The sequence below is a fragment of the Peromyscus eremicus genome, chromosome 13 (assembly GCF_949786415.1).
Source record: "Peromyscus eremicus chromosome 13, PerEre_H2_v1, whole genome shotgun sequence".
NCBI classification, from domain to species: Eukaryota; Metazoa; Chordata; class Mammalia; order Rodentia; family Cricetidae; genus Peromyscus; species Peromyscus eremicus.
The window spans coordinates 31356502-31380414 of record NC_081429.1 but is presented as its reverse complement, the minus strand read 5'-3'; the positions used below and the strand labels follow the sequence as shown (position 1 = coordinate 31380414).

The 23913-nt window shown below is 39.5% G+C and overlaps 1 protein-coding gene across 1 annotated transcript in view; it reads right to left on the bottom strand.

Annotated features, from left to right (window-relative positions):
- Dock10 (dedicator of cytokinesis 10) overlaps positions 1-23913 on the bottom strand; it is a 197801-nt gene that overhangs the window by 114670 nt on the left and 59218 nt on the right. The window contains exon 3 of the mRNA XM_059278216.1: positions 17018-17107. Within this exon, the coding sequence (XP_059134199.1) occupies positions 17018-17107 (90 nt within the window). The remainder of the gene's footprint in view (positions 1-17017; positions 17108-23913) is intronic.

The window sequence follows — 23913 nt, the reverse complement described above, 5'->3', positions numbered from 1 at the left end:
CTTTGAAGATTACTCATTTAGTAATTCATTTAACAAAGACCATTAAACCCCGAAATAATCCAGAAGTGGTTCTAGGTGGTGAGAATTTTGCAGTGAACAGGAGGAAAAAAATGCATCTCTTCTTGAAAAAGATGAAAAGCTGGTTTAATAAATGCAAAAATTAAAGATTATGCCTTATGTTAGAGAATGGGATGTTGTGAAAAATAATTCAGTAGAGAAAGGGGATGGGAGATGTGATTTAAATAGGGTGGATCTTACAGAGAAGCTGATGTATATGGACTTACAGGACTGAAAGAAGGGGAAAAAGTAACTTGTTTTTATGATCACTTTAAATTTGGTGCCACTATGAAAAAAGACTTCCTTGGCATACATCTTCCTGCCTATGGCCTCTCAACCTTCCTCTAAGTACAACCCATTTGGATACTATCTTTAGGACAGAATTCTCAAAGTAGTTTAAACATCTTCTCATTTTTGAAAGAATCAGCCAATGACTTTGGTCAAATAGTTTTACTTATTAGGATCTCAGATTCAGCTTCTGACCACTCAGAATGCTGAGCTGGGTGAGATGCTTCTGCTAGAGAACTGATCTCAAGTGTTTGTGGGACACAGATGCATAGATACAGGGTTCACTCAACTTTTCTTCCTATGGGTAACTATTTGAACTATGCTAAATATGTATACTTATATGTATTACATGCACTGTTCTCAATAGGCCATAGGCTTATCTGACTCTAAGATGTGCTACTCATTAAATTTACTGGCTAAAAGCAATGGACTGACTCTCTCTCTCTCTCTCTCTCTCTCTCTCTCTCTCTCTCTCTCTCTCTCTCCCTCCCTCTCTCTCTCTCTCTCTCTCTCTCTTTCTCTCTCTCTCTCTCCTTTATACATTTCCTTTCCATCTTTACTTCTCTCCCACTGCCAACATTTGTCAGATATTTTGCTACTAAGCACTGTACACATCATCTTAATCAGCACTTGACAGATTTTAGTATTCTTAATAGATCAGAGAGACAAGATGTGTTTCCTTACTTAGAATCTGTGATAGATAGAAATATTCAAATGAATTTTTTTGCCTATGAAGACCATTCAGCAAATTTGTGCATTGTTTGATTCATATCATTGGTTCATCATTCTGAAAGTTTGCTGGTGTTTTTGTTTCTGTCCCAGATTCTGACAAGTCTGGTTTTGAATATTGTTTTGTCGTTTATCTGAGGCATCTCAAATGAATAGCTTAATAACTCTAAGTTTCTGTATCTGTCTAAATAATACCCATTTCACAAGCACCACATACAATAACTCTTATGCAACACTTAGCGTAGGAAAAGTACTTTACAAATACCTGCTTTTAAAAAAAACCATCAAGTTTGAGCTCATCTGTAACCCACATTCATTTCAATTGCCAATAACAACTTGTTTTCCTTGGTTTGTGTAAGTAGAGTTTGGGGAGATACAGCAGCAACGATTTTGAAGAATTCCGTTTTCCTCATATTTTTTCTGCAGTTGCTGGATAGATCTCACATATGTGGTGGGTAGGTAAAAGTTGAGGTTTGGCTGGATGGCTCTTGAGAACCCTTCTCAATCTGCAATTTTTCTGATTCTGAGGAAGCTGGTGCATTTTACAAACACATCACGTTTCTCCCACACAGCTATGGCTCTTCACTTTCAAATGACATGCATAGAAAATCACTCTCTATTCTTCATTGCAGCCCACACAGTCTCTCTAAGATGATCATTAAAAACCGTTACAGTTGTGGCTACAGCGTCTCTTTGATTAAAAGCAAAGCTGAAATCTAGAGTCAGTGCAAACTTGTACAGCCACTGTGGAAATCAGTATGGCAACTTCTCAGAAAATTGGGAATCAATCTACCTTAAGACCCAAGGATACCACTCTTGGGCATATATCCAAGGGATGCTCAATCATACCACAAGGACACATGCTCAACTATGTTCATAGCAGCATTATTCATAATAGTCAGAACATGGAGACAACCTAGATGCCCCTCAACCAAAGAATGGATAAAGAAAATGTGGTACATATACACAATGGAATACTACTCAGCAGAGAAAAAACAATGACATCATGAAATTTGCAGGCAAATGAATGGAACTAGAAAATATCATCCTGAGTGAGGTAACCCAGACTCAGAAAGACAAACATGGTATATACTCACTCATAAGTGGATACTAGATGTAAAGCAAAGGATAATCAGACTACAACACACAGCTCCAGAGAAGCTAGGAAACAAAGAGGACTCTAAGAGGAATGCTTGGATCACCTTGGAAAGGGGAAACAGAAGAGATCCCCCCATGAGTAAACTGGGGATGAGGGGGGCAATAGAAAGATGAGGATGGGGGATGAGAACATGAGGGAACAGGACGGTCGAGCTAGGGGAGCGGCAGAGGGGGAGAGCAATGAAAGAGATATCTTGATAGAGGGAGACATTATGGGGTAAGAGAGAAACCTGGTGCTAAGAAAATTCCCAGGAATCCACAAGGATGACTCCAGCTAAGACTACTAGCAATAGTGGAGAGGGTGCTTGAACTGGCTTACTCAAATAATCAGATCAGTGAATATCCTAACTGTCATCATAGAGCATCCATCCAGTAACTGATGGAAGCAGATACAGAGATCCACAACCAAGCACCGAGGCCAAGCTCTGGGAGCCCAGTCGAAGAGAGAGAAGAGGGATTATATGAGCAAGGAGGATCAAGACCATGATGGGGAAATCTACAGAGACAACTGAACCAAGCTCAAAGGAATTCACAAACCTTAGACTGACAGCTGTGGAACCTGCATGGGACCAGACTAGACCCTCTGCATATGGGAGACAGTAGTGTACTTGGATCTGTTTGAGGGACCCCTGGTAGTATGATCAGGATCTATCTCTGGTGCATGAGCTGGCTTCCTGGATCCCATTACCTGTGGTCAGACACCTTGTTCACCCTTGATGCAGGAGGGAGAGACTTGGTCCTGCCTCAACTGAATGTACCAGGCTTTGCTGCCCCTATGGGAGGACTTACCCTTTTGGAGGAGGGGGTAGGAGGTGGGTCAAGGGAGAAGGTGTGGGGGGGGAACGGGAGGAGGAATGAGAGGGGGATCTGTGGTTGGTATGTAAAATGAATAAAAAAATTTTCAAATAAAATCGAGAGTCACAGGCTAGTTCTAATTGTTACAACAAAGCAGTGGCTTCTGCTTTCCCTTTGGACTGTCTCACCCTTGGTACCCAGTCTTATGTTGAATCTCCAGCTCCCACCCTCTTTCATTGCAGGCTGGCACAGTGTGCTGCAAAGTGGAAGACTGAGCAAAACCGTTGGAGCTGGTGAGGTTTTTCAGATGTCCTGCTGCACATTTCTTCCCACTTACTTCTGTGTTTGACATGCATCTATTTTTCACCATTTCTGCCTGTGTGTGTTTAGATACAAAAATCCTAGCTAAAGCTGATGAGGCCAAAGGCTTTTAACCATGATGATAAGTGTTTTATAAAACATGCCTATGATTCCTTTGGGGTTGCCGAATTTAATCTGAATGTCACAAACTCAGAATCTCTGTAGAGATGTTCTAGTCAATAATATATATAGCAAACTTAATACCACAGGTGATTCTGAATGAGGCTAAGGAACACTGCTACTTCAGCAGGTAGAATTCATCACAAGTGATAATGTAGCCTGGTTCTGGTTACTCTGACCTAGGGCACTAGGCCCCAGTTTCAAACAGTGGACTCTAGTAACTCAGACACATTATAGACTCATTTATTCTTAAAATATTTTATTTATTTTATGTTATGTGAATGGGTATTTTGCTTGCATGTATGAACCATGTGTGTGTAGTGCCCAGGGAGGCCAGAAGAGGATATCAGATTCCCTGGAACTGAGTTACTGTTGACTGGTAGCTGTGGTGTGGGTGCTGGGAACTGAGCATGAGTCTTCTATAAGAGTACCCAGTGCTCTTAACTGCTGAGACATCCCTCTAGCCTCTATTTTTATTTCATGTGTATAGCAGTTTGCCTGAATCTTTGTGTATATACTGCATATTTGCCTGGTGCCTGCAGAAGCTGGAAAAGGGTTTGAGTTCTCTGAAATGGGATTTACAGATAGTTATGTACAGTCATGTGGGTGCTGGGAACCGAACCCACCAGATCCTCTGCAAGATCAACAAATGCTCTTAACTATTGAGGTGTTTCTCCAGCCTCCACATATAGGTTTTTTTTTTTTGTTTTTTTTTGTTTTTTGTTTTTTTGTTTTTTTTTTTTTAAACAGCATTATCCACTCTAACAGAATTTTACTTTTGGGGGCTATTCAATATGTATTTGCTACATAATAATTATTATTAGTTACTTTTCTCCACACTGTGACCAATTACAGAAGAGGCAACTCGTGGGAGGCAGGGACTATTTTGGCTCACAGTTTGTCAGCACACAGTCCATCACAGCAGGGGAGGCACACCTCCGTGTGAGGCTGCTTGCTTACATCTCCATAGGTAAAGAAGTATAGAAAGTGCTGGAAGCAGGGACTGCACACAACACTCAATGCCTGTCACCAAGTGACCTATTTACTCCAGCTTGGTCCACCTCTCAAAACAGTGCCACTTGCTGGGCCCCAACTCTTCAAACATATGAATGAGCCCATGTGGGACACTTTTAATCTAAACTATAACAATGAATAGCCTTTTTCTTTTAAAAATGATTGACGTAAAGAATCTAAATACTTGAGAAAAGTGGGAAGTTATAAGCGACATCCTAAAGTGGTGTAAAGAAAATATTTCATTTTCCCCTTTCTCCTCGTCTTCAGAGGCACATTAGGATCGATTCAAATCTTGTTACAATCCCTGAACTAGCAATTTCTGTTTGGCAATACAATTTGTCAACCTCTTCAAAGGGCTGATGATTAGATTCTGGCTGCAGAGCACTAAAGAGGTAACAAATGGCTTATTAGTCATAAAATTATTTTCCCTTCTGGCTATGGAGGTTTATTTAATCACACAAGTAGTTTCTTGCCAGAAAAATGAATGCAACCATAAAAGATACCCATTGTGGGTTCTTCATCCTCACTGAGTAATTCTACATTTGTAAAATACAACAATTTTTTATACTCATACCATGCCTACTGAATACAAGTTGGAAATGAAGCATTATGAAATTAAGTGAATTGAGACAAATTACATATTGAAAGGATGACTCGGTAATTTACTGCCTACGTGAGACTTTTCAGGGGGAACACAGGTGCCATTAGCCAGGTCAATAGAACAAGGGATTGTTCCCACAAAGACGGACATGGATAATGTAGAAACACGATAAAAGGCATAGAGAACAATGGCTTCTTCAATTGGATCACCCACACTATGTGTTTCCCTAATGCACAACAATTAAATTCTGCTTTATAAAAGCAAGTTTGACAGCTAATGAGTTTGTAAAACACTCAGGTTGGTAGTAAAAATAGAGTTTAGATACCACAAATAATGTGATATAGGCACGACATAGTTTCAGATAGCACAGAACAATCTCATATAATGAATGAACTTCAATTCTCCGTTTAAAAATATGACATGATATTAGACAGCATTATATGTAAGGATGCAGGCTCAGGATGCTCATTGTGAACAGAATGTCATTTGTACCCACTACAAGTGAAAGAAGTGAATGCCATTTCCATTTTTTATTTTATTTTGTTATTTTGCAATTGAGAGTAGCCCAAAGGGTCCCCCAGTAGCGCTGCCTAGTGTAAGTTGAAAATTAGTCAAAATATTGGTTTCTCTTCTTAAAATGCATTCTGTTAAAGCAATCAGATGAACTTTCACAAATAAGATTTGAGCTTAGCCTAGAAATACATATTATAATCCCTTGTCGAGACCTTACCAGTAGCTTTTTAGGACATGAGTAATAGCTGATGTTAAAAACCCATAACAATTGTTTATTGTCCAACCATTCTTCTCATGTAAACATGAGACATGTTATAATTTAGTATGACTAAAAGATTTGGTTCCAGCTCCAAATGGGAATGTACAATCTTATGTTCCAAGGTTCCCAAATCATCCATATGAGTTTTTAGCCAGGGCTGAACAGTCTATGGGAGGGGGTTATTGTACAGATGAAAAAGTCAATTTTGAATTGGAATGCTCCTTTGTTGTATTTACCAAGGCTATTTATTCTAAAGATTTTAGTGAACAGAAAGTTAATTTCTCCAGGTTATTGATATGAAACCTGACAAATTTGTTTCCAATATTTTCATCAGTACTTTTCCAGGTACGTTTTTTTCTGATATCAATGAACTCTAAATGCATTTAATTTACCTTCACCATCTTTTGTGTGCTTAGTAATATAGCATTGACAGTTTGCTTTGGAAAATGCTGCTTCTTTTTGGTCTAGCTATGGTAGACCAAATCTAACCATCACATGCAAAGGAGAGCAGGCCAAACATGAAAAACAGGCTTTTAATATCTCCATTAAAATTTCAAGGTTATAATATAAACCTTATATATAAATTATCTTTTAACAAATACACACCAAATGAAAAGTCTTTCAGCTTCCAGCAAGACCTCCATCCAGAAACCAAAAGCCTCATTCACTAATACAACTATCAACTGTAAAAGCCAACACACACATACAAACAAAATATTTTTATTTTGTTGAGAGAGAATATATATATATATATATATATATATATATATATATATATATTTAACATTTTGAGTGGTTTTATTACTACATGTCTCTCAACATTCTTAGGGATGTAAATTATTTTAGTAGCCTGATGTTTCAGAAAAGGAGTCAGTTTTTTTTCTTTTTCTTTTTTTGTTTTTCGAAACAGGATTTCTATGCATAACCCTGGATGTCCTGGAATTCCCTTTGTAGACTAGGTTGGCCTCAAACTCACAGAGATCTGCCTGCCTCTACCCCCCAAGTGGTAGGATTAAAGGTGTGGCTGCCACCGGCTGGCCCAGAAGTCAGTTCTAAAGTAAGAAACACTGGGCTGCAGTCTTCCTGTGCAGCCCAGTGTTTCAGAAGCAGGAAATATCATACATTTAATCTAATTTAGTCATGAATGCAACCTACTCCCTCAAACTACTGCAAGACTTTCTTGTTTATGGGTCTCATGTTATTCTATGTACGAGATTCAAAAATCTGTATCAAGTATACTAAACAAAAGCATTTTGGGCAAGTGGGCTCATCATAATGTGCATGACAGTTCAGAATTAGACATCAAATTTATCATTTTAACAGTGAACAAAAATAAAACCAACTTCCCTTGAAACAAGATAAATTTTATCACTGGACCCATCCTTTCCAGTTAACAGGGTGAGTAGCATGAAGCTCGTTGGAGATTGTGTCTAGTTCCTTTCCAACTCCTGTAACTTCCTTCCTGGCCCTAGCCTCGCTCCAGGAAGCCACACGATGTGGTCTCTAATTTGAATTTCCCACTCTTCTCCTGAATTCACTGGATGCCTTTTGACTGAGTCTGGGCGGTGAGACAGGAAGAAGAGAAAGAGGAAGAAAACTCATTCTCAGTATTATACTTCCTTCATCACACTGCTTTTGGGACATTTTGCCCTTTCCATTAGGGAATTGGTACTGTGGTATGTAGTTTCAAGATCAATACATGACTCAGTGAACAACTTTTACCTTTTCTGTGCATAAGGCATTCTGTCTCAAGAGTCTAGCATCTTTATTGGATTTACTCCTGAGCTACTTTGTAGATAATGGTTTGATGGTAACATTTCCCACATCTCCTGGGGCTTTAATGTACTATAACTACGACCAGTCCATGCCCCTAACTTCCGAAACTTTCTCTTAAAGACCAGTAATGACTCCAAGTTACCATATTCAGTGAGCTCAATTCTTCTCCCTCTTCAGGGCTTTATGCCATCAGTACAATCCCATTATCCATCTTTGTTTGATTCTGAGCATCAGTTTCTCCTTCTTCCCATCCCACTTCTCTCCTACTCTATCTCTGCTGTCTATGCAAGGTCCTCCTGAACAGCTCCCTTGCTGGGGACATGATTAAGAGTCCTGCCCTCTCAGCTCCAGCTCCATCCTTCATGGTATCCCGGGCAAGTTCTTCCCAGTTCAAAGCTTCAACATGCAAACCTGGAGCAGCTGTCTCCAACTTTCTCCTGTGTTCTGGACCTATACTGTTGCCTGTTTCTTGTATATTTTCTCTCTTTCTTTTTCTCTCTTTCCTCCTTCTCTCTTTCTCCTTTCCACTCTCCCCTGCCTCAGTACACAAGGTTCTCTTCCATATTTCAAAGCCTGCTCCAGCAATCTTGACTTTATTCTGCATATCTTATTTAAGTTACCATCACAGTAGTCCAAGCCATATGTGTTAGTGACCTTCAGCACATTCCTCTCCTTTACTTTCTTTTTAGTCTTCAAATCCTGCCAAATTCCATCTCCTTTATTAGCTCTTTACTTTTACCATCACAAAAATGCTGCTATTGTTATTATAGATCTGTATAATCACCCTCCTGTATAATCATCTGTCCAACATTTCTTTAGGCTTTGACACTACCCACAGCAATCAATCTATTCTTTAGTGTGTTTTTGTTATATATATTTTTTCTTGCTGTATGAACCTGACCTTGCTTCTTTTTCTTAGTAAAACTCCAGGGGTTGCTCATCTGATGGAAGGGCAAAACTCTGATCATGAGTTTGTGACTTTTTTCTCCTGGTGGTGTACCCTTCAAGAGCAAAGAGTATGCTTCAGAGTCACTGGGTAAAATCTGCCTAGCAAGTGGTACATGCTAAATGGTTAATCCAATCCAGGCTTTCAGTTAGTAGCTGCTGCCTTTCATTACTTCCATGCTAGCTTAACTACGATATGACCCGCAGTAACAGTAAATCAATGGGAAAGAAACTTTCTATTTAAAGAATTTAACCCTTCAGAGAGACTTCATAACGAATGCCATGTTACTAAATTGGGGGTGGCAGTAGTAGGCACATGTTTGTATTCTTGGATCCAAACTTACTTCTTACGGATGTTTTAAAGAAAACCTATTAAAGAAAGAATAGCCTGATAATTGGATACAGGGTGGAGAAGAGATGTCTAATGGCTGAAAAAGTTTCTTTGGCCTTTATGGTCATTGTTACTGTCTTTAAGCGTGAAGTTGGCTCTGTTTATTCTCACAGTTTTCTTGATGAGGGGGAGTCCGCATTTCTCAGATGCTTGTCTGGGAATTGTGTCTAGTAATGGCACACCCATGGACAAAAGCAGAGGTTTTGATACTAACAATAAGAATTAACAGTGGAGATTTGGTTATGAGAAGAAATTACCACTTATTTGCTCTTTGGAAGTTTTAGTATTCTTTGCACCATTAGCAGATGCTACAAAGACAAGCATGCATGGGTTTTCTATTTTGATTGAAATATATTTCTGGTTGTGAGCCTAGCCTTATTGTGTCCTTAGTTCAGGATGATCTTTTTGTATCCGCTCGAGGCCAGCATTTATGAGATGTGTTTCTCAAGATACTAGAAGAAAACAGTTTTATCAATGGTCATGGAAATCTGGGAAGTGGTTCATAACATATTCCCTTCTAAAACTGTTTGAGTGGATGTACACTAGTTAAAGTCTCTGTCTCTGTCTCTGTCTCTCTCTGTGTAATACCTGCAAATACCTTGGTAAACTGGGTTTCTGCAGAACACCTTGCTGGTATGAAATTGATGGGCCTCAATTCAAACTAGGAAGCCTTTGGGCTTTTAGTATGATTTTCTGTGGCTGCTTAAAGTTTCCTTCCCTTAAACATGATTCATATTTTTCCTCAGTCTTATGTCTTATTTTCCTTCTCTTCCTAGAAAACTCCACTATTTCTAGTTTGGAATCCCTGCATAAAATATGACCTGTCCAAGGTAACCCAGCACTGCCTGCATAAAGATAGAACATAATGACCGTGTGCATCTAGACACTATGCTAGCTAGAGACACAGAGAAATCCACTTCTGTTTTTAAATATTGTTTCTGTAACACCTTAGTTCCTAAATGTTTTGTGCCAGGATCAAAGTAAGACCCAGATTCTTGACTTCATTATTTTCTTCTCATTTTATTAGACTTTACTCCTGTAGAGAGGTTGGGTTCCCTTAACTGAACAGGCTTTGGTATCAAAGCAACTTGAAATCTTAGTACTTAGCCAGTATTTCCTCCTTGCACTCATCTGAAGTGCTCCCAGAGCCTGTTTCCTTTTGAGCCATCATAATACTCAATCTGCTGCTTCTTCATTTTCTTTTGTTAAGAGAGAATAAACCAGCAGCTTAGTTTTAATTAGTGGGCTCAACTTCCAGCTTCATACTACCCCTTTGTGCATATTTAAACAGAAACTTTACTGTAGAAGTCTTGCTCAGGAAGCCTGAATTCTATATATAGACTCCTTTATTGCCCTGTTCCTCAGTGGGAATGGTGCTTCCTTTATCCCAGGAGCACTTAATTTGATTTGTTTTTAATGGTTATAGAAGTAGATGTTTAGGTAGCTTGGAGGATCAGATACAGGCTTCCCAAGCTCTTGTTTCCCATACTTTTGCTAGTGTTATTTTCAGGATCACATCATTAGGTCAGTAGTCCTCTGTAATGATGGAGAAACTGAGGCATGTCAAAATAAAGGGTATGTGTCTTTGTTATCAGTGGAAATATCAAGTGCAGGGTTTAAAAGAATCTGGAGCCCAAGATCAGAGTGAGCAAAGGTCGAATTCTCTTTATCTGTGTACATGGGCAAATTAACCATGTAGGGCTTGTGGATGAGGCTGTAAATGAGTTAACAACACCTGTGTCACAGGATGCTTAAACATAGGCCTGTATGTACATTTTTTGCTCAACTGTGTCTGGATGTTTACATAACTGGCCACATTGTAGATATGAAATGAGCCGATGCTTTTGTGTGGGAAACAGCTAAGCTTAAACTACTAAACAGGGAGGATAATTAATAACAGATAAAGCATGAAAAGGGAGACACGGTTCATTTTATTTAATTCCCTTTAAAAATAGGAAGTCATTCAAGACTAAGGAAAAGAATGCCTGCTGCCTTTGACAAGAGGCTGTGAATTGTCGGCATAGAGTAATGTGAGCGAGAACTCAAGATTTGTATTGAGCCGGATGTATTGGAACTAGATTCTTTCTGTTTTGTTGCTTAGCAACCACGGCATTTGTCCTTGCTGCTGCATGGAGTCACTGGGCAATTTAATGCAGGGTGGACCGAGAAGGAAGCTCAATATAGCAACCGTGGTGAAAGAGATGAGCTTCTGCAAAAACCGTGCAAAATGTCTGAGTCCACTTCAGCACTAGCATGGTCTGGTTTCAGCAACTCTAGCAGTGTCCCTCAATGTTACTGACTGTGTATACCAGAATCGCCTGGACAGGGGCTGAAGCCCAGTTGCTAGGGCAGAGTCCTTCCAGAGGACACTAGGGTAAAGCTTCAGATTGACAGTTAGCGTTGTCAATCAAAGTTCAGGGGCTTGGGCTCAGTAGCCTGGGGTCAGATACTGAATGTATTCCTGTCTACATGATACAACCTGCTCAAGTTTCATAATCCTTCTATGATGTGGTTTCCACGTCTTTAAAAGATGCTGCTTTGCTGTAACATTTGTTTGTAATTATTACAAGTGAATGATTTAGATGTGTATCTGGCACAAAGCAAGTCAGCAATAATGATTGGCTGCTCTTACTATTTGAGGTTAGATCTTTTTGCCAGCATAATTCTCTGGGGGCATTTCTCCATCTTAAAGTAGCTCTCTGTTAACTCCTTTTCTTCTGATCTGCCACCCCCAGGCAGGCCGGGCTATTGATGCTCCATTGCTAATGGGGGACTCTTGTATGTAGGATTTTCCTACTTCCCAGACTATGAAGCACACGCTTTGCTTCCTCTCCATCCTTCAAACCAAATTCAGGGCCTTTTTGCAGAGGATGATGCAGACAAATTAGCAGAAAATAAGATGATTTCTCCCACGTTTCCCTCCTTGGGAGGAATTCTTCTCTTTGGAGAAGAGGGAAGCTGAGAGTAGAAGAGAGAGAAAAATCTGCCAGTGGTCGGACGGTAATAATAAAAGTGGAACAAAAGCAAGGTAAGAAATTTCTCCACGGGAAAAGCAACAAGAGAAAGGCAAATTTTGTGGTCAGCCTGTGGCCAATGGAAGGTGGCCTTAGAGAATTGCAGGAGTGAATGACATCGGAAGCTCCAGTACAGTGGCTCTGGAATCACATGGAACTTCTGACCATGAGGAGCCCCACACCCCTTGGAGTTCTCCTGTGCTGAATAGATCTGGTTGCCAGGCAACAACATTAACCTCGTGGACTTGATGGTATTAGAAGGTTGGTGGTGGAGGTTTTGAATTGGTCCTGGGATTTGGGATTTGGGCTCATTGGCCATAGACTTGGGTTCTAGTTCTGGCAGCATTTAAAAAGGAATTCTAATTAATTACTCACAAAATTTTTTTAATTGAAAAATTCACTTTTAATACTATAGCAACACAGAGAGTTATGACATATACATACATACACACATACATATATCTTTTGCCCTATAAGACCTAATATTTTGAATGCATACTTATGCATGTACTTATGTGTTTTGTGTATCTGTGTCTTTAATGATATCAGACTTCATCATCTTTGACTAGCTTTTTTTCAGAACAATGCATCACAGACATCCAAACTGAAACATTTAAATATATGTATATATACACATATATACATACACACATACAAATATACACATATATAGATACAATTTTTCTTTTCCTTTTTGGTTTTCAAGATGGGTTTTCTCTATATAACCTTAACTATCCTGAAAATTGCTTTGTAGACCAGGCTAGTAGCCTTTGCTTCCTGAGTGCTGGGATAAATGGTGTGCACTACCGCGCCTGGCTCTTAAATACACATATTTTATTGGCTGTGTCTTATAACAAAAAATATATATGCTAACAAAATGTTTGAAACTGAATCCCTATTGATATTTCACATTTTTCAAAACAGCAATACACATGCTTATAATTATATCTGCATATTTATGCTTGTTTTTATGTTTTTATACAACACTTTACAGTTACTTGTGGGTTTCACTTTAAAAGCTATAGATGTACTTTGAACACTGCTATAATGACATTTTCCCTATACTGTCACTATGATAAAATAATTTCATCTTAATTTTTTTTATCCTTTGTTGGAACCCACCAAGGTTTCCTGGTGGCTGTACCCAGCAGGACTGCATAGAGAAAGACTGGATTATGGGCCTGGGTACCAGGTGTTTGAAAGGGTCTACACTTGGCTGTATCTAGCAGGGGGAGGTCTTTTGCCTCACCCCTTGGAATTGTTATATAAAGCTCTTTGGAATAAAGTTCTGGGCTGGTGGATAAGGATCCAGACCCACCCGAAGTTATCCTGTGTTTCTATCCATTTCTCTCCTCTCTATATTCTATCTAAGTCTCTTATCCCTTACTCCTCAAGAGTCCCTGGGATAAATAAATGTGGGAGCTGGTCTCCCACAGCCCCTCAGATATTATATATAAATTTTGCTTTTATTTGTATTTCCATGGCCACTAATACATAACTCTTGGCTACTGCATTTGCCTACCTGTATCTTTTGCATATATTCCCACGAGTTGTCTTTTTCTTATTAAAATCTGTAGAATTCCTAGTATTGGATGGCCCAGTAGTTAAGAGTACTAACTGCCCTGCGGAGGACCCAGGTTAGGTTCCCAGCACCCATCTCAGTCATTTTACAACTGTATATAACTCCAGTTCCCAGGGGTCTGTTGTCCCCTATTGTCTCCACGGGCACCTGCATGTTCATGATACATAGCAACTCACATGGGCCCACATACATACACATAAACTAAAAAACACTTTAGAACTTTTGTTGAATGCTGTTAGGAATGTATATGCATTGTGCATATATTAGAAGAAAAATATAAAGAGTTTCAGGTGATTAACTATTTTTTTATTTTTACTTTAGGGTATCATTTGTCATACAGAAATTTAGACTTTTTACGGAGTTAAATCTGTCATTTTCTTCATTTCTATTTAAAAATGCTTTCCTACACTTTTGTGATTTTTATTTTCTGTTTTTATTTTAAATTTTTACTCATATGGGATTTCTTTCTTATATAATAAGGGAAACAGAACTTTCAAAATGTTCTCCCCAAATGGACAGCAAGGTCTTGGTTGCCAGGGCCTCTGGGTGATGTCTTTCCCATTTGTTATTCAATCACCTGCCTCAGGCACCATTTTGTTTCCCTTGTTTGTTTACTGTGTAACATGGAAAACGTATGGTTTAATCCATTTTTTTATTTGGCATATTTGTTTCCTAGTTTATGAAAACTTGCTTAATTCATTGAGGTAGCAAACAAGTTTCAACTCTGATCACTCCCCAAAAGAGCAAGATGATCGACTCTGCAGCTAACTTGGGAGTTCAGTTCCTCACAGGCAATGGCTACACAGGAAAGCACCACTAACTGAACTCTAGGCACTGAAAACATTAACAGATCATCGTATTTTTATTTTATTTAGCACCCTGAGACTTTTGCAGACATCAGCATGTTGGGTGCAATTTCAGCTAAAGTGGGTATTTGGGAATTTTGTGGTGCTTTTGGCACTGTGAAACTGGTAAGTAAAATACATGCATTCTTTTGCTATCACATGTGAGAGGAAATCTCTAACACTGACCTCACTGGTTTTGTTCTCAGCAAGCAGACCTGGTTCACCCAACATTGTAGATGTAGAGCAATAGCCAAGAGCTAAGACCACCTTATCTTACCACTCGCTGCCGTCCTTCCCCTGAGAGAGAGAACTTCTTTCTGTGTCCTGTCTTTTTATTGCCTTTCTGTTCTGCCTTCTTATTGTCTCTCAATCCAACCACATGACTTCCTCGTCACTGCCTGTCTATACAGACCTCCAGGTCTCTATGGTTGGTACTGGGATTAAAGGCGTGTGTCACCATGCTGCCTGTGTCCTTGAACACACAGAGACCCTGCCTGCCATGTGATGGGATTAAGGGCGTGGGCGACCACCGCCTGACTCCCGCTTATGGCTCGCTGTGACTTCTGATCTCCAGGCAACTTTATTAACATACAAATAAAATCACATTTCAGCACAAATAAAATATCACCATACAACATGGCTGTTACTGTCGCTGCTGTTGGTACACAGTCTTTGTTGTACAATGAATGAATGACCATCCGGTGGTATCCATGTAGCTACATGGCATCAGAGCTTTTGAAGCCACGTGGGGTTTCTTCTCTACATTCATTGCATCCTTATAAAGTTATGCTTTTGTTCTCCAGGAATTTTAGTCGTGTCTAGTCAATCTTTTAACTACCATAGACACTACAGTTGTATCCCCAATTTATTTTTTAAAGCTAGATTTTTCTATAATGCCGACAGAACGGAGTGAATGCTAGAAGTAAATTTCACTCATGTCTACAGATACACATTTGCTCATGCATAAGATACAAAATGTACTTATGCCTATAGATGCAAAAGCTTGGAATAAAAGAGCAGTAAGGAGTCTAACAGCTTATTAGGATAATAGCACAATATAGACAAGAAAGTTCATATCAGAAATGCAAATAAACAGGCATAGAATTTATGAATTCTATTACAGCACTGAGTTACATCTGAGAAGCTGTATATCAATAGACTGATTAGAGTTGCTGGTGAAAGGAACCATTTATAAGCACGTCAAAGGGACTAAGAAAGATATTTCTTAAAAGACAGTTATGTAATATCAGAAACCAATGTAAAAGCCAGTATGTGATAAAATGGAAAAAATAATAATGGCTTCCCCCTAAAATAAAAATAAATCAGACAGCAAAACAGCACATTCAATATTAGCATTATTATCCAATATTATTTTAGGAGTATTCGATAATGAAATGAGACAAAAAAATTAAGGACATAATATGCTTATTTGAAAAGAAGAAAAATCTAATCATTTGCAAATGATGTAACTACAAACCTGAAAATAAAATTACCATGCAAAATTTGATGAGTTAGTCATTAATATTAAAATCAATGACTTAAAAGTTGTTAAATACGGAATGGGGGGCAGGAGGGGGGAGAACATGGGAATCTGTGGCTGATATGTAGAACTTAATTGTATTGCAAAATAAAAATTAAAAAAAAAGTTGTTAAATACATCAGCAATTAAGGAAGAAAAGTAAATGTACTTTAATGATTCTACTCTCCTTTACAACAAATACAAAAGGCATCAGGAACTAAATCTAGTAATCAAATTCAGGGTTTTTATAAAAAGCCTGTGGTTTTTACTCACTGACATATAAGAGGACCTAGTTAAACGGTCCAACTTGGCAATTAAGCATCATAAAAGTTTCGTCTGAATCTTATCCAGGATCCACCACGTTCTTAGACTAAAGAGGACATTTAAACCCTTCCTCTACCAGTTATCCTGTGCTGGATTGCACTTTAATTCTATACTGTGTGTGTAAGGAGGGGCTGGTTTCATCCTGTAAAGGTCTGCTACCTAGCTGCTGTGTGCTGGCCCAATCCCAAAGCAGCCTGATGTCTGGTTAGAAGATGAAGAAGTTGTGTCACCGACTGAATTCAAGTATATGCTGTCAACAGATTTTTAAATCAGTTCTTCAAACTGTCCAGAGTAATTTATCATCATCTCTTTTCGGGGCACCCAGCAGAACTAACTATATTTCTAAAAACTGATACTCCACAATCCAACATGTAATACAGCCTTCTTCATTTTATATCGCAGTATAAATAAGTCAAACAAAACCAGATCTTTCTGTCAAAAACACTCGAATACTTCTCAGTGCGGAAGAGGAAAGAAAAAAAGGTCAAAGGAAGGAGAGACCTAAAACAGAGCAGTTACCATACAATCGAAAATGGCTACAGAAAGATGGAAGGCCACCCAGAGGTGACGAAGGTTGAAATGGACGTCGGGATTGAGACATTCTGTAAGATTCTCAACTGCAGATGAACAAGCGGGAGGGTCATAGTAGAAAAGTGTGTTGGGATTGCCGGGCATGGTGGGTGGGGGTGGGAGCTTTAGAAAGTGTGGATAAGAACACCACATTTACCTCTTTCACGAGCAAACTTTCCGCTTTGTGCTCGGCCTCTTCCGGTACCGTTGAATACACTGTTCGGATATCCCAAGGAACCGTGGCTGTCTGCGAAGAACAAGGAAAAGAAATTCAGCCCTCCATCTTGAAAATGTGGAGTGGACGCTGATCCCGAAAACAAGGGCAGATTGTCCTAGAGGCGGGTGGAGAGGCTTCCCCAGCCCTTATGATTTTAATCTCTATAAAAGAAGAAAGAGCCAAAGAGCCCTAAAGACATGACCAGGAGCATTTCCATGGTTATTGCTTCATCTGTGCGCTCAAAGTTTTAAGAACAGTTTTATTACCCGGAGGGAAAAAAATGTGAACATCTGTGTTTGTAACTTGTTTCTATTAGAATCTTGTGTTACTGTTCTTGCTGTTTGTGTTAAAATAAATTGGAAATGAATTTTAAGAACTTAACAAAATCCCATTGTAAATAGTAACATGCAAACTTATCCCCTTTTAGGATGTGTGTGTGTGTGTGTGTGTGTGTGTGTGTGTGTACAAATAGCTGAGTGAGGGGAAGAAAGCACAATGACCTTGAACTTTGAAGAAAACAAGGTCATGTTTTAAATGTTTTTTTTTCTGCCAAAGTAAGTAAAAGAGCTTTCAAAAGTTTAAACAAATAGCTATTTAAACAAATAGGATTCTATTAAATGGTTACACATAAACTGATAGGTAAAATACCTCTTGAAACATCTAGGCCAGAATTTCAAAGGTTGCTTTCGTTTGATGTGTCTCCAGGTGCTGGCTTATAATTTTTTCTGAGATGAGTGCATCGCAGCCAGCAGCTCCCTCCGGTCGGCACACTTTCATGGTTATGTGGTGACAATGACTGACAGTACCATCCAGGGTACCAATCACTCAGGAGATTTTATGGCACACATTCCCCAAACACAGATGATTCCTCAGAGTTTCTGAGATACAAACTACAGTTTATGTAAACTGGTCTTGATGAAAGGCATGCTCCTGGATTAGTGTATGAAACACATGAAAATCTCAGAGCCCACTGTCAGTTTAGGCAAAGTGGGTACAAGAGGGATCTTGGAGTTTTTTCAACTAAGCTCATGGGGTTGTGGCCAGCTCTGTCAGTAACAGCATCATTGTGTCCATCATTGCTTGCCCATCGTTGCTTTTAGCCTGATTTCAGACTTGGGATTTTCTTCAAATCCCCCCTTCACCCATGATGCAAGTCCCATGTAGGAAAACAATTCGTTTCCTGTCGCGGCCATAGCCTCAGTGTTCAGTAGGGTGCTTAACTGGTTATCTGCTGAATTTTGCCTGAGTGTATGTATGTAGTGTGTGTTCAGGGTACAACAGTGTCTCTGCTATGTGTGCGTGTGGCAAGTGGCTCAGTGAGTGTATGTGTGTGATTAGTGTCATGCATGAGTGTGTCTATACAGTAAGTGTGGGTATGTGGTTGTAGTTATGCATAAGGGTATGCTACTATAGTGTGTGTATATATATATATATATATATATATATATATATATATATATATATATATATATATGTATATGCTGTAAGTTTGTGTGCTGTGCATAGGTATGGTATGTGCATGCCTGTATTGTGTTAATCTGTGTATTCCTGTGCGTGTGTGAACACATGTGACAACTGAGTATGTCTGTGGGACTATGCACATGCACATGGGAGGCATGGGTTTTGACATTGTGAAAGAGGAAAAATGTCACATGAGTCTAAGATCAGAGGATAAAAATAATGAAAAATTCAGCGTTCTAGGTACTACATTCAGTAAATGTAATGTTTAACTTAAAATACAGCTACAGGGAGAGTTAGTTCACCAGGCTCCAGGACTTCATGGCATCTATAGGAAAGAGGATTCAAGAGTGGGGACTGCCAACTTAAACCAAGTGTAGACAAGGAGAGCAAGTGTAAGTCTTGAAGATGAAGGCTGAGGTCTACAGACAGACCAGGAAGTGGTTGTTTCTGTGTAGAGTGCAATGAAGCCAGGTTAGATTTTTTTCCGTTTATAATTCCTTGCACAAGTCCTTCCTTCAAGTTGTTTCTTTATTGTTAGTCTCTCTGTGAATACTAACAACTCAGTCTAAACTGAGCCTTGGGGATTATTGTTTAGATTTCAGTGACCCAGGAATGACTTTGGAAAGATAGCTCACAGATACTGAGTTACTTGCTTTGTTTTCAGAAAGCACTACAAATTAAGACTCACGCGTTGTTACATTAGTGATCTAGCATAATGAAGATAGACAAATAGTTAATAGCCATGTGAAACACGTGAAGCTAGCCATCATTCAGTGCATTGAAGGATTCCTGATGATCTGTGGTCATGACACGATGTTGAGCCTTTACTAAATAAGGTCACTGTGGCCGACTCACACTCATGAAACCGTGTGATAAATCTAGGACATTATTTTGCAAGTTCTGTGCATGCAGAATACCGTATACAACCCAAACATGGCACAAGAGAAGGAATGTGAATATGCATGTATGTGCATGCCAAGACATGCTAACGATTTCAGTATAATGCTGAAACATTTGTTTAAAAAAAAAACAAAAGGCCTCCATGAGGCTAGAACTTCCAAAAGTTTGGGATCCTTTCACTTGTTTTATATTTGTTTAAAGTGCTTGTGTTGGAGCCCAAGTAACTTGGTCAAAATAGAAGTATGAAGAATCCTATTTGTTAAGGGTATTAATACATTTAAAAAGAATTTCCTTTCTGAGAAGTCGGTGTTTTCAGACCACTACAAATTGTCTTGGCCACAACAGACTTCCTGTTCTTGTTAATACAGCTCTGTTCCACAATTGGTATAGTTCAGTAGCATGGAACAGATCTGAGACCGCACTGGCACTCGGCCGAGCTCATCTGGTGGCAAGAGTTTTACAAGGGGCGTATTGTCAGGCATTTGGAAAGGAAAACTCTTTTGAACTGATGGCCCCAAGCCTGTGTTTGCAGTTTCAGGCCCACTGTATTCAGTGTCTTTGACTGCAGCCCTGTGACTTCCTCGTTCCCTCAACGCTGTACTGGGTAGTCTTTGTGGTTTTGTTGCAGCAGCCATGCTGCTGGCTAAAATGACGCTAGGTCAGACTTCAGCCCAAGTGCACAGGGGCCATTTCTCAGCTGGCTGAATGCCACTGTTAAGTCTGGGATGGATTGCTTTTACTATCCCAGGTACTGAGGAGGCTCCCTATGTCAGTTCTTACGGTAGGTCACAGCTGCAAAATGCCAGGACAGAGAAGATGGCGGCTAAGGAAATCCATCAGTCCTAATATGTAATCAGTCCCACAATGAACACGTAGCTCACAATTAAAATATATCCTGGCTTAATCGTGTATTGAAAAAGAGATGCCACTTAATTTAGCAGGTTAAGACACCGATGTTGATTTCTGCTAGAGAAGATGCATTACTGTACTTGCTTTAAAAGCGTTTCTTTAAACCGCATTTCAGAAAGTAGCAGCAATGTGTTTTTTCTTATTTATTGTTAACTATGTGAGAATGGCTCTTTAATAACTTCACTGTGCTTTACAGGGAGACTCTTCTAGTTTTGATGAAAACTACAGACTATAGGTTGCTTAAACGGTGAGCAACCATCCATAAGCAGGTAGTCATCATGACCCAGCAAGGTCCAGTGTGATAATTTAGTTGTTATACTATTTAAGTACGTCAGTAAGGTTCATGGTCTTGAACTCTCAGACCAACAAAGTACTGAGAGAGTTATTTCACTTTTTCTGTGGTTCGTCTTCTAAACCAGTGGTTCTCAACTTTCCCAATGCTGCGACCCTTCTATACAGTTCCTCATGTTGTGGCAACTCCCAACCATAAAATTATTTCATTGCTACTTCCTAACTGTACTTTTGGTACTGTTAGTAACTGTCAAGTAAATATCTGATATTCATGATATCTGATATGTGACAGGAAAAAGGGTTGTGACCCAAAGATTGTTCTAGACTCAAGTGCATCTTCCATCCCCTGAGGAGGCAAGATTGAATCAGTCTTTTCTTTAACAATGATTATTACTTGAGCTCTTGCAGACTTAATGGAGTACACATGATAACTTGATACATGTATAGCATATAACGATCTAATCTGGGTAGTTAACATTTCTGCCTTTTTGCACATGAAAACTCTTTATGAGAAGCACACGATTGTGCATGGTACACAAGGAAAGATGTGAGAAGCAGTAGAAACAAGTGCTCCATCAGTGTAAAGGTACATACAGCACCAGCATGTCCCCTTGATAAGTTGGACTCAGGGCTGTAGGCTAAGCCCACCATGCAGGGAAGCTGAGGAAGAAGCACGTTTGCCGTGATCCTCACAGAAGAGCATTGTGCTGATGTAGTGGACTGCCCACCCTGGCTGACTCTACATGGCCTTTTGCACAGGACAGCCCACATTCCCTCTTCCATGATGGTGCCAGTCCTACAGAGGGTCTTTACTCTGCCTCATTTCACCTTTCAAGAAATCCAAAACTTTATCTGTGAATTTCAGGTTTTAGATAGATAACAGCTCCTTAAAACAAAAACAAACACAAACAAACAAAGCAAACCATGGCTCCTCACCCCAAACCCATCTCTTTCTTAAACTCTATAGTTACTGTCTGTGCCATACAGGAAGTCAAGACGTGGAATATTTTAAATCCCCAAGGTGTGCTGTTGATTGATCCATCCAGTCATTTTTAAACAGGTATTTTATTGTATATGAGCAGGTATGGTGGTCAAGGTGGACTGTCAACAGGATTTACAAGTCTCTGTGCGGATCTGTGAGGGTTTATCTAGATAAAGTTAGCCCCTAGGCCCACCTGACCTGTGAAGGATTATCTAGATGGGTTTAACTGAGGAAGGAACACCTCCTTAAATATGGGTGACACCTGCTTGGCGGTGGTGACTCCCATCCTTAATCCCAGCACTTGCGAGGCAAGAGACAGGTGGATCTCTGAGTTCGAGGCCAGCCTGATCTACTGAGTGAGTTCCAGGACAGCTAGGGTTTTGCAGAGAAACCCTGTCTTGAAAAACCAAACACACACACACACACACACACACACACACACACACACACGCATATATGGGTGACACCTTTTGATGGGCTGAGGGTTCTGGACTGAATAGGATGGAGAAAGAAGCTGAGCATTAGCATTCGTCTCTGTCTGCTTCCTGTCTGTGGATGGAGTGTGACCTGCTGCCTCTCGAGTACACTGCCAGGACCTTCACACTGTGAGCCAGAATAGACACTTCCTTCCGGAAGTTGTTTAGTCAGGTGTTTTGTTGCAGTGACAATCAGTAACTAATACAGCAGGTTTCATAAAATCTACTTTGGGGATAAAATATAAAAATTAATGCAATCAGGGACTGCAGAGATCGCTCAGTGATTAAGCCACGTAAGCACTGGCTGCTCTTACAGAGGACCCAGGTTCTGTTCCAAGCATCCACATGGCAGGCCACAGTGGTCTACACTGCATGCAGTTGATGCACAGGCATACATGCCAATAAAACACCAATATACACAAAAGAAAAATAAACAAATAAAATAAAATGCAGCTAATTTTCTCATGCCCTATATAGTTTCTTTGATATTTTTGATTTATTACTCTTAAAGAACTTGAATGTAGATATATTTTAATGGTTCTTTAGTATTCTGTCTTTGACTATCTACACCTCTTCTGACCTCATAACCTAGAACAATTTCTTTAAATAAAAGAATGAGAGCACTATAATTAATAATATGCCACAGAACATGTCATTTAAAGTGTAAATTTCTGTAGATTTTGAGCATACTTGAAGTTGTGAAATCACCATCACTATCTACATTTAGCGTGTTTCATCACACCTCAAGAAACCCTTTATCTCCTAGCAATCTGAACATAGTCCCTTCTCCTAAGTACCTGGCAACCAACCACTAATCTGCTTTCTATGCCTACACATTCCGTTGAAATGTAACCATTTACACATGGTTGACATAGAGCCCTATCCTCTGGGCAAAAGTTTCCTATCTGCATCAGATCAGCCATGCCTACCTGAGCGAGTTAATGATTGGGCCTTCTTTCATATGATGATGACGACGTGGGAAGGGTCACTGGACCCTTACCCAAGTGTCCAGCCACTCCTTCCAGCTATTTGTGTGGAATCCAGTCCTAACTGCATATGGTCTAAAGGTTTTGCAGACATGCTAGAGTATATAGGTGGGGGGAGTTATGAGAGGGGGCTCCATCTATGTGGCCACGGAGAAGCCATCATCCATGCTGAGTGGAGACTTCCCAGTGTAGTTGCTTTGGAATCTCTCATGCTCTCAACTAAAAACTTCTCACTTGTGGTCCGTAACTGAGTATAATAAGCTCACTGGCCCCAAAGGAAAACATACATGGAATAGTACTTTGGTTTATCCTTGGGCCTTAAGAGGAGGGGTGATGTTACTTCATCTCCCCAGGGAAAATATTCTTACAACAATGGTCCTTTGTGACTGGCTTAGCATGATGTGTTGAAGGGTCATTCAAATTGTAGCATGTATCCATATGTCTTTCTCCATTATTGTTGAATATGCCAAATTGCTTTTAGTTATTAGTTGGTAGACAGTTTGCTTGTTTCCATTTGGGGGCTATGCTTCTGTGAACATTTATGTATAAAGCTTCATATGGACATACATTCTGCGTACAATGAAACACGGAGAAGGACCTCTACATATCCTCTTTAAAATAAAGAGCTAGAATTGCCTTGCTACCCTAATTTTGTTATTTTCATTTATTATTATTTTTAATTAATATGTATTAATTATTCAAAGAGGCTTTATTAAAACGATTTCATTTATGTATATGATATACTTTGATCATATTTACCCTCTTTTCACCCTTTTTTATTCTCCCATTTTCCCCTCCAAATACCTGATAGTTCCCTTCTTATTTCACATC